General features: G+C 40.7%; 1 protein-coding gene across 1 annotated transcript; it reads left to right on the top strand.

Annotated features, from left to right (window-relative positions):
- The first annotated feature begins 619 nt into the window (after nt 1–619).
- On the top strand, nt 620–1,209 carry LOC138898038 (uncharacterized). The gene is made up of 2 exons (XM_070184069.1): nt 620–686; nt 734–1,209. Exons 1-2 carry the CDS (start codon nt 620–622, stop codon nt 1,207–1,209), a joined length of 543 nt encoding a protein of 180 aa, XP_070040170.1.
- The last annotated feature ends 11,351 nt before the right edge of the window (nt 1,210–12,560 follow it).

Genomic DNA, 12,560 nt, shown 5'->3' with positions numbered 1-12,560 from the left:
ATTCAGAGGTCCTCCAACTTCTCCCCCACCAAGTGATCCTAAAGGCATAAGCACAGGAAAAGGAAAAATGGATGATTTAAGCGGTATCAGAAAATACAATGCTACTATGGTAGAAACCGTTGAAACTTCAGATGGCCGAAGTACTCTGTCACAGAACGAATTGGTCTTACGCTTGGAACAGAAAATCCTAGAGCTACAAGGAGAACTTGAGCAGGTCCAAAACTTTGCAAACCTTTCCCTCTACCTAAACGTCCCTGATATCAACCAACAAAATCCTAATGCCCAAAACCCGACACCACCCCAAAACACGCAGAACCAAAATCCACCTCCACCACATCAATACACCACACCTCCTCAGAACCATAACCCTCCACTAGTACCTACTCCTCAATAACACCATCATCATTCGACTCAATACCCGCAAACCACCACTTATCACACTCCCCAAAATGCACCACAACCTACTCCTGATCCCCAAAACTCAACCAATGACCACCCTTATGCTCAGATTCTCAGGGTTCACCAAAGCAATCCCATATATGTGTAAACTTTACCCCACACCCCACAACAAACCCTATAAATACCGGAGTCAACCGAGAAGAACCTGCTCATCAAGAACATGGAGGAAGAACTCAAGAAGCTCACTAGCAGAGTTCAGATCGTCGAAGGTGGTAAGGGCATTGAAGGTTTGAATTATAAGGACTTGTGCATTCAACTAGATGTGGAATTGCAGAGGGTTACAAACCTCCCAAGTTTGAAATGTTCGATAGAACTGGTGATCTGAAGGTACATCTAAGGACACGTTGTGACAAACTTGTAGGACTGGGCAAAGATGAACGAATTCATATGAAGATGTTCATGAGAAGCCTCACGGGAGATGCTCTGTCTTGGTATATCAGTCAGAACCCAAAGAAGTGGGTTAATTGGGTGAGCATGGCATCATATTTCATGGACAGATTCAGGTTCAACATAGAAAATGCACCAGACGTTTTCTACATTCAAAATCTCAAGAAGAAACCATCAGAAACTTTTCACGAGTATGCTAATTGGTGGAGATCTAAAGCTGCAAAGGTAAGGCCGGCGCTTGAAGAAGAACAAATGAATAAGTTCTTCGTCAGAGCTCAAGACCCACAACACTATGAAAGGGTGATGGTTATTGAAAACCATAAATTCTCTGACATCATCAGGCTGGGAGAAAGAATAGAATAAGGGATCAAGAGTGGAATGGTGAAAACTTTTGTGGCACTACATGCAAAAAATAAAGCCTTGCAGTCAGGAGGTATCTCGAAGAAGAAAGAAGTGGGTGATGTAATGGTGGCCCAGGGTCCTAAGTCTCCTCTCACATACCAAACACCTCCACCCACATACTAGCCCTCACCCCTAGATACCAACAACCCGCCACTACCTACCATGCCTACAACACCCAACCCGCATATTATCACTCACCACCACCCGCCCGCCAAAACTACCAAAACCCAAGGCCAAACGTCGACCACAGACCACCCAGACAATACACTCTAATAGATAAACCCGTAGACCAACTATATGAGAGACTGAAGGCTGCTGGTTATGTCACTCACATCCTCGCCGTTGCTATGGAAAACTCTTCTCAGTGGATTAACCCAAACAAGACATGTGCCTATCAATCAGGCATGAATGGCCATACTATTGATGAGTGTCGCACTTTGAAGGACAAGATTCAAACATTCATTGGCACCAAGGTCATACATGCAAAAGAAACTGCACCCAATGTTAGTAACAATCCTCTCCCAGATCACAGAGGTGAGGGAGTGAATGTGATAGAGATCGATGAAGACTGGGATCCGGAGGGGTCAATTGGACTCATTCGGGAGGGGTATGATCCTAAAACATCTCCAGTCACCCTCACGCCCATTGTGGTACAAACCCAAGCACCGTTTGAAGTCGAGATAACCGCACCAGCACCGTTTTAAGTTGAGGTAACCACACCCTTCACTGTGATGGTAGCACCCACGCCATCTTACAAGTCTGATGTTATACCATGGGACTATGTTGCGGAAGCGAGAAGGAAAGGAAAAGCAAAAATGGAAGAAACAGGTGCAGCATATGGCATGACTAGAACTGGCAGGGTTTATACACCAGAGCACTTGGGAGGAACAAGCAAATAAGCTGCATCTAAGCCGCCTATTGTTGAGACTGGTCCTGACGACCTTTGGAGAAAAGAACAAGCGAGAGAATACTCTGTGGTTGACCATTTGAAAAAAACTCCCGCTCAAATATCTATCTTGTCACTGCTACAAAATTCTGAGACATATAGGAATGCCCTGATGAAGGTGCTGAGTGAAGCCTATGTACCCAGCAATATCACTAGTGGGGGAAATGGCCAACATAGTCGGGCAGGTACTGGAAAGCCACAAAATCACCTTTCATGAAGACGAGCTGTCACCAGAAGGACTAAGTCACAATAGGGCACTACATATCACAGTGCAATTGGAGGATAAATTCATCGCCAGGGTCCTGATAGATGGGGGTACGAGTCTCAATATATGTCCACTGACCACTCTGAAGAGGTTGGGTAAAGGCCTACACGAGATACGAGTGGGAAGCATAAATGTGAAGGCGTTTGATGGATCTCCAAAAGCCACAATCAGAGAAATCAACCTCAGCCTACAGATGGGCCCAACCTGGTTTGATGTTGAGTTTCAAGTGCTGGATATATCTGCTACCTACAATCTATTTTTGGGATGACCCTGGATACATGCCATTGGGGTAGTGGCCTCTACTTTGCATCAGGACGTGAAGTTTGAATGGAACCACTAGGATGTGATTATCCACGGAGATAGAAGTAATCCCATTTATATCTATCAGACTGTTCCGGTCATCGAGAATATGAAGAAGTTAGGTGGAGAAACATACCATCGCATTGAGCGCATCAACGCAATTGAAAAGGACAAATGGTAGAGTAACAAGATTGAAAGCATACTACTATGGAAAGGGTATGAACCTGGCAAGGGTCTCGGCAAGAATCTCCAAGGGATCACCAAACCGGTACAGCCGAAGTGTCATGGTATAACTTTTGGACTTGGGTACGAATATACTTGGCAAGAGTGCCAGGATTGGTCACCACCATGGCGCGGTCCTTATTATCCGCAGGAACAACCGGTACCACATTTGCACCAGATATTTTATCTAGTTGACATGATGTGGGAGTCTGAGGAAGATGAAGCCTTAGCTGGCATAAGGAAGCTATTTCTGGATGACAAAAACATGGATTGCAGTTCGATAGTAGAGGAGGGGGAGGAGGAAGACATTACAATTCAGACCATTGAAAAACGAGTTGTTCTCAAGAATTGGACTGCTACACCATCCCGGGCCGGTCGAGTTCCTGGGTAGACTGGCAATTAGCATCAATTATTTTAAAGCAATTTTTTGAGCATCTAAGACATTTTTAGTATTATTTTTGAATGTATTTTATTTTTAAATAATTGTTCGATTCATCGAGCCGTAGTTGTTAACGACTTTCAAAATTTTATTAATGAATTGCTACTTTTAGTATTTATTGTTATTCTTTACATTTTCTCTCTACATCATTGTTATTACCTATCCCGATGAACCTATGACTGTGACATGTAATGAGGCAATGCGACATAAGGATAATGATTCAGAGGATCTGGAAGACGACATAATAATTGAGGAAATTGTCAGAGAAGTGGAGAACTTTGAAAACAAGCCTAAGTCTAATTTAGACAAGAATGAGACAGTTAACTTAGGGGACTCTGAAGCGGTCAAGGAAACACGTATAAGCATTTACCTATCACCATCAGAGAAGGAAGAGCATGTATGATTCCTAAAAGAGTATGAAGATATCTTTGCATGGTCCTACGATAACATGACTGGTTTGAGCACATCCATAGTGGCTCACAAGCTACCTACCAATTCCATGTGTCCACCGGTAAAATAGAAGCTCAGAAAATTCAAGCCGAATATGAGTTTGAAGATAAAAGAGGAGGTCACCAAGAAAATCAAAGCCAAGGTTCTCAGCGTGGTTGAATATCCGACTTGGTTAGCCAACATTTTGCCTGTTCCGAATAAAGATGGGAAAGTCAGAGTATGTGTTGATTACCGAGATTTAAACAAGGCGAGTCCCAAAGATGATTTCCCATTTCCCAATATACAAATACTGATCGACAATTGTGCCAAGCATGAACTCCAGTCCTTTGTGGATTGCTTTGCAGGGTATCATCAGATCTGGATGGATGAAGAGAATGCCGAAAAGACAGCCTTTACCACACCATGGGGAATGTACTACTATAAAATGATTCTGTTTGGTTTGAAGAATGTTGGAGCCACTTACATGAGAGCCATAACAACGATTTTCCACGATATGATACACAAGGAAATAAAGGTGTACGTGGATGACGTCATCATCAAATCCAGAAGAAGCACATATCATATAGTAGACTTGAGGATATTCTTTGATCAGCTTCGAAGATACAATCTGAAACTAAATCCTGCAAAGTGTGCCTTCGGAGTCCCTACCGGAAAATTGCTAGGATTCATCGTCAGTCGTCGAAGGATTGAATTGGACCCGTCCACCTACTAAGGCATATCAAAGGCCATTGGCCAAAGAAGTTCACCGATTGACTAGTTTGGGAGTTCGTCTTACGGACTCTAGTGAAGGAGGGGTAATTATGCAAAATAGTGCTGAATCATCGCTTGTTGTGGAAGTCAAAGAGAAACAATACAACGATCCATTGTTAGCGAAATTGAAAGAGGGGATTCATAAACATAAGATCATGGCCTTTTCTCTTGGCATGGATGATGGTACACTAAGGTACCAAGGGCGAATATGTGTTCCAAATGTGGATGGTCTCCATGAAAGAATTTTGACTGAAGCTCACACTTCTAGGTATTCTGTGCACCCAGGTTCTACAAAAATGTATCATGATCTTAAGGAAGTCTATTGGTGGAATGATATGAAGAGGAATATGGCGGACTTTGTGGCAAGATGTCCGAATTGTCAGTAAGTGAAGGTCGAACACCAAAGGCTTGGTGGGTTGGCACAAAACATAGAAATTCCAATGTGGAAGTGGGAAATGATTAATATGGACTTTCTGGTAGGATTACCGCGCACTTCGCGCAAGTTTGACTCAATTTGGGTGATTGTGGATCGACTCACGAAGTCATCACACTTTTTTCCGGTTAAGTCTACCGACACAGCGGAGTAGTATGCTCAGCTGTATATCAAAGAAATAGTCAGGTTGCATGGCACCCCAGTTTCCATCATTTCTGATCGGGGGCACAATTCACTGCTTATTTTTGGAAGAAATTTCAGCAAGGTTTGGGTACTCAGGTGAATCTTAATACAACCTTTCACCTGCAGACTGACGGGCAGGCAGAGCGGACTATTCAAATGCTTGAGGATATGTTGCATGCTTGTGTGCTAGACTTCAAAGGTAGCTGGGATGATCATTTACCACTCATAGAATTTGCATATAACAATAGCTATCATGCTAGCATTCATATGGCACCGTTCGAGGCTTTATATTGTAGGAGATGTAGATCTCCCATTTTGTGGTTCGAAATTGGGGAAGCAGATTTGATAGGGCCAGACCTTGTGCATCAAGCTATGGAAAAAGTTAAAATAATTAAGGAGCGGTTGAAGACTGCTTAGAGTCGTCAGAAATCCTATTCGGATATTCGTCATAGGGATTTTGAGTTCAAAGAAGATGATTGGGTATTCTTGAAAGTTTCCCCTATGAAAGGGGTAATGCGATTTGGTAACAAAGGGAAATTGAGTCTGAGGTATGTCGGACCGTACAAAATCATTCAGAGGATCGGTGAGGTGGCGTACAAGGTTGAGCTACCACCTGATATGTCATTAGTACACCCGGTGTTTCATGTGTCTATGTTGAAGAAAGTAGTTGGAGATCCGACACTCATTGTTCCGGTTGAGACCATTGAGGTACATGAGAAATTGACTTACGAAGAGATTCCAGTTTCTATTATTGATCGGCAAGTTTGAAAATTAAGAAATAAAGAAATTGCCTCCGTGAAAGTGTTTTGGCGAAACCAATAGGTTGAAGAGGCTACTTAGGAGGCCGAGGAAGAAATAAAGAAAAAGTATCCTTATTTGTTTGAATGACCATGTATTTAAAATTGTGATCTAGGAAAAAAAAAATTATAAGACTTACTTTTTATGAATTTTATATCATGTGAACAATTGGCATTAAGGGTGTTCCTTTATGAATATATTTAGCTTATGAGACCACATTTGGTGTTGTTTTGTATTATGTTACGTTGTTGGTATACGTATATGTTGTTAGGATGTGTTTCTGGGGATCTCTAACAGGTGGATAGGCCTAGTTACAAGGGAAACTCTGTGATTTTGGGAATCTGGTTACATGTTGCAAATTTTCTTTTGAAATGAGTTACGTGAAGGGTTCTAGATGATGGAGTGTTTATTCCACTGGTGGTTCGGTATTTATGATGGGATTCTTGCACTTTCGCGTAATAGCATGATAGATGCAGTGAGTAATGTGGAATTGGAATTGAAGGATCAAGAGTGTGGTTGAGTTTTGACAGGGATGTCACGAGCTCAGAGGAGCGAGGGAAGAGTTCAGATGTTCAGAGTAGCCTGGCGCTAATTTAGTATCGCCTGAGAATGGTGTTATGTGAAAGAGGCATTGTGTATTGATTTGCATTACAGAAATAGTATGGTTGGTAGCCATAGATATGTAGATTTTGCTACCTAGTGTAGAAGGTTGTGGGAGTATCTCCCACAGTATTATTATGTAAGTGTGACGTGTCGGTAATTTAAGTGGTAGAGATTGAAATCAGGTATGAATATTCTAGTACTATCATTGATTGGAGAGTGTATGTCTGAGAGGCGCTCTACTCCTTTGTTGTGGATTGTGGGAGTGTGTTCAGGATTTGACAGTTAATCGTATGCATCATGGATAGGGTGATTGTGGATCTTTGGAAGGTTATTAACCAATTTTGGAATGGTCGGAATCGACTTTGAGGCCCATTGGTAGGCCTAATGTGAATGTATATTCTACACCAAATCAGATATTCTTATTCAGCATAACATTTCTTATGGATGAGTCTTAGGGCGTGGTGGATGTTATTCATATCTTCGTCTATTTCATGTGTTACTATTTTATACCATGCGAGTTGTGAGGCAGCTTAACTATTTATACGTGGGTTGTGATCATGTGTAGCTTGTGGTATTTTATGAGCGAGATGGTTCTCGAGATGCTGGTTATTTATGGCACCTTAGTCATGCTTGGCTTTTGTAGCGCATGACGCTATCCGTATCCCAAGGGTTATGTTTATGCACTTGGAGTGCTTGTGGTTGATATACATGTGTTTAGTAGGTACGAGTATTTTGGCTCGATTGGTCTTCCCTTACTGATTGTTATGTGTGGATCATGTGGCACGCCGCCACGGGTATGATGTTTGGATCAAGTTACATGCCACAACAATATGATGTATGGATCATGTTGCACGCTGCAACAGTGAGATGTTGTGTACGATTCTTTATACTATTTAATGTATTTCGCTTATCATCTATGGGATAGGTTCATAGCATTGTTTGGTTTTTTTATTCGTTACGCGGGCTGGATAGTTCTGTACTCGGGGTTCACATTCTTTGTTGGTCATATTTGAGTTGTGGTTTGTTGGCGCATTGATGACATCGTATGAGATTTTATATGGTTTTGATAAGGCTTATTGACAAGCAACTTGTATTGGGTGATAAGAGGTCGTTGGACCTGGAATCAACGCAATCGTATTTGTATAACGTATGGTTGGAGGGAGAATGTCGCTAATCAGTTCAGAATATGGCTATGGTTCCTGTCGAGCGGAAGAGCTTCATGATTTGTCTGTCTCACAGGTGGTTATGAGATAGTATATGTCTCTTTCATCGTTGCAGTATTGCGAGAGTTGAAACATGATTTTTATGTGTACTGAAGTATATTACCGGCACCGGGTTCGGAAATTGCAGCTATTGCGGTTGGAATATATTATTATATGCATATGAATTATGTAGTGCATCATGTGGTTACGACTTGGGTGTATATGTATGTTTGGTAAAACTTGTGGAGTTTGACACAGTGTATGTATGCAAGAATCAGACCTTGTAGAGAATTCCAGAATCGTACCCTGTTCAAAATCTTTCTGCCTTTAACATCCAGTTCAACAAAAGAAGGGGCCTGAATCATAGTATTCCTACCCAGTGTCACATTAGCAAGGTGATCCGCTAGTTGATTTCCTTCCCAAAGTACATGAGATATGTCGACTACACACCTAACCCTTAACTGCTTGATTTCTTCCACCAATGTCATAATGTTCCATGGTGGTGCCCACACTTCATCAAGGACTCTTTTCATCAGTAAAGAGTCGGTCTCAATCACACATGGAGGAAGGTTAGAAATTGCTATGTACCTTAAAGCTTCCAGAATGGCTCTAGCCTCCGCAATATTATTTGTACCCTAAAAAATCTCATATGCTTGAGCATATATTAAATCACCAATGCCATCTCTAATGTAAAATGTATAAGAAGCCCTTACATTTGTATCTCTACATGCACCATCCATATTGCATTCCAACCACCCATCAGGAGGTAGTTGCCACAATACACCTGTATACTTCAATTTTGGTATGTGTTATTGTAGATTGTCATGCAGCTCTGGCGAGTTTGGTTTCACTCATGTATAGGCTATTCTTTTCATCTTCAGTAAGTTATGGAGGACATATGATACTTGAAAGATCAACTATGAGTTGAAATGATCTTCTCATGCATTCCTGAAGTTTTGTTCTTCCACAAGTTCCACATAATCAAAGCTGGAATGGCTTGGTAGGCTGCCCTTAAGCTCGTATTTCCAAGTCTCCTCCACCACTCGTTGATCATGTGTATTATATGTTTGCCATCAATGTTAATGTAATACCCCAAAAAATTTCAAAGTACTTAAGTAGTAAGACCGGTAAATTTTGCAAAGAAAATAATATTTCATGGTGTCAGACTAAGCTTACGTGTTTGGGTTGAACAATGCGCCGGAAAGTAAAGAAAACTTTTTGTCGGAAAGTGCATTTCTACGGTCCATTATGCGACCGCAGAATCACTCTGCGGACCGCATAATGGCCGCAGAGTGAGGGAGTTAATTGGGCCAATTAGAAGTAATTGTGCGGTCAACTATACGACCACATAACTGTTATGTGGTGCATTATGCGACCGCATAATGGTTATGCGGACCGCATAGTGACTGCATACACAGGCAGTTCTTTTGGCTATTTTGTAACCAAATATGCGACCAATATGCGGTCCGCATATCGGTTATGCAATCGCATATGCGTTCTCATACCTTGTTCCAGAGCTCCATTTTTTGGATTTTTAAAACCCGACCCTATTTCGTTAAATACACTCTTTGGGCCATTTTTGAGACAGAATCTGATATTTTAGAGTGAGAGAGAGTGCCCTATAGTGAGAAGGTGTTATTCCATAATTTTTCTTCCATTCTTGCTCAAGTTTTTTAAGATTAAGAAGGGAAGCTTACTAGGTCTTCATCCTAGAGGTAAGATTCTACACCCTAAACCCTAATTTCGAAATTTTTTGAAAATGGGTAACTAGAAAGATATATTTTTGGGCGTGAGAGTTGTTTATTTTACATGCATGTGTTATCAAAGGGTGTAGGAAAATTGTTGAGCTAAAAAGGGTAAAGATTAAGTTGTGGGATGATGAAGTCCTTCATAGAAAGGACATTCAAACCTCATGCTCACCTAGTGTTTGATAAAATGCTCAAGTGAGCTAGAACCATGATCATCTTCCTAATTTTGATTCAATTTGTGATATTTCTACAATAGATTGAAGTTGCTGAGAATTCCGAAATATTTAAAGTGTAAGGAAGCTCAAGTGAGGTATGTTGGCTAAACTCTTCTTTTAGAATTGAATCCCACGATATTCATGTAAATTATGTAAGTCCCGAGTGATTCATTATAAAATTGGCTATTCCGAGTAAGATTGGGTTGAAAGATATATGTTCAACAAGCATCCCAAAGGCTCTATTCATGTTATGTTACCAATTGAGGATGTGTTAAAATATGGGCGGTGCATTAATAATGTTTCGACTTTAAGTCAAGTTCAATGAAGGCTATTATGCCAAATTTTGTGAAATATCTCTATGTGCATTAGACTCTAAATTGCTCACATGTGCACTACACACTTTGATTTGAATTGTGTTTATTGTTTATGATGAGGATGATATTTGAAATTGATAATGTGATCATGAACTACTGAATATGGCCAACGTGCCAAGAATGATCTTATAATTATGGCTACTAGTGCCAATGAAATGAAAATATGTGAAAGTATTATGAAATGCGATGATTGATATAAAAAGGTTGATGTCTCAAATAAGACGGCCTAGCCGGTCGGGTCGTGATCGGACACCATGCCGCACACATGGTGGTGATTGTGCTGAAAATTATAATTGAAATGGTAATTATGGTTGATGTCCCTAATGGATAGCCTAGCCGATTGAGTCGTGATCGGACTCCGTGCTAATGACGGTAGAATTGATATTGAGAGAAATTGTGGTTGATGTCTCTAATGAGATGGCCCAGCCGATCGGGTCGTGATCGGGCTCCGTGCTAAGAGTACGGTGGTACCGGTTTTGTAAATAATGGTATTGTGAACAATGGCATATCGATACTAAACATTTCCCAATGTGAGATATGGAAATTAATTTGAACACTGTCTTGATCCTAAATTGAGGTTTTATGTTGATTAAGACTTTCATTGATATTATGATAATCTTATTTTTATTATTTGTCATTCTATTGAGAGGGTGTTTAGTTATATATACTAGTGCTATTCGATAGTACTAGCGTCCCTTTTGCCGGGGGTGCTGCATCTTTCAATGGATGCAGGTGGTTCCACAGCAATAGATATTGGTCAGTGATAGCAGTGCACCTTCTTCCCAACTAACTTGGTGAGCCCCGCTTCATTCCGGGGTCATGAATCTTTTGTACTTTGTGTATTCTATTTGAGGTATAGCCGGGGCCTTGTTGCCGGTGTTATCATTGTACTCTTCTTTATCTATAGAAGCTCCATAGACATAGTGTGGTTTGTGTATTGGTGCTGGGGAAAGACAAACTATGTTATGTTGTGGATGTATTACTTGTCCATTTGAGACTTTAAAAAAATGATGAAACAATTAGAAATGAATTGGTATTGTAAACATGAACACATTTTCGTCTAATTAATGATAATATGTATTATCTATATTCATGGATGAGTTTGGGTAGAATGAAATCTAACAGGCTTGCTCGGTTGGGTTCACTCGGTTGAGCGCCGGTCGCACTCCTCGGTTTTGGGGCATGACAAACTTGGTATCAGAGCCTAAGGTTTTAAAGTCCTAGGATGTGTCGGAGCCGTGTCTAGTAGAGTCCTTGTTATCGGTGTGTTGTCGACCATATCTATAATTAGGATGCTACATGGGCATTTAGGAATAATACCCTTCTTTGATATTCTGAATCGTGCGATGCAACTGATTGTGAAATTGTTCCTCCTCTCACTCGTGCATTGATGTTCAAGGTAAGTTTAAATGCTCTTTTGGTTTATTCCAAGTAATGTTGTCATATGACATGACGAATGGGTAAAGGCCTGAATATTAAACAGATGGCACATATATCATGTTAAATGAATGGTATGGCCATATGAGACAAGTATATCGTACCATGAGCATACTTTATATGAGAAGAGTGATAGAAGTGATTACCCACCTCGAAAGAGGCAGTGGCGTGATAAATGAGACATAAGCTAACTAGTACATGTGGATAGTGTGGGAACCATGTATATGATTCTAAGATGTAAACATGTTACATAGGCACGTGATATATGAAATGCATGGCCTGTAGAGTAATGATAAATGTGTAGGTCTCTCACGGGAGACAAGAAGTTATGAAAGGCGAGTTGATTGAACCCACAATGAGAAGACCCTAGTACTATGAACGTTATAAGAATCATAGGAATGTGTGAAGTGGTGTTACACTCCAAAAAGGATATTGACATGAGGGAGTTAGATCCCAAGCCCATGTGGCTGAATAAGAGTAGAGAACGTATGAGGTTAATACCATGGTGACTTAAATCTCCCTAATAGTCGAACATATATATGAGGGATAGAGACATGAGACATATGTCCCTGAAGTTGCTAAATTCAAGACTTGTGTCAAAATGTGAATCATTCACCCCAAGTGGGGGAGGAAGGGCCATAGAGAGGCCCCTTAAATACAATGAAACAAGAGTAAGACCATGTAGCTATGATATTTGAATATTTTGTTGAAGACAGGTGTAGTCTAGAAAAGAGATAATAGGTAGCATGATTCTCTGAAATGATATGCTAATGATAGACCACTAGTACCCCAAAAAGGTGGAAGGTAAATGCTTCATACATGGAAATGTGAATGACATGGTCAACGATCCTAGAAACTAAGAGTATGTTTACAAAGGGATTTTATACTTGTTAGGGGGTCAGGAACAATGGAACCCAAGGAATTACTACATATCAAATGTGAAAGGC

Source organism: Nicotiana tomentosiformis, chromosome 8 (assembly GCF_000390325.3).
Source record: "Nicotiana tomentosiformis chromosome 8, ASM39032v3, whole genome shotgun sequence".
Classification (NCBI taxonomy): domain Eukaryota; kingdom Viridiplantae; phylum Streptophyta; class Magnoliopsida; order Solanales; family Solanaceae; genus Nicotiana; species Nicotiana tomentosiformis.
This window is presented reverse-complemented; position numbering and strand designations above follow the sequence as displayed.

Bases quoted from the DNA above. Each gene is read 5' to 3' on its own strand.
- LOC138898038 (XM_070184069.1), top strand. From the start codon at position 620: ATGGAGGAAGAACTCAAGAAGCTCACTAGCAGAGTTCAGATCGTCGAA. The intron at 687-733 runs GTTTGAATTATA...GTGGAATTGCAG, and splicing joins AGGTGGTAAGGGCATTGAAG to AGGGTTACAAACCTCCCAAG.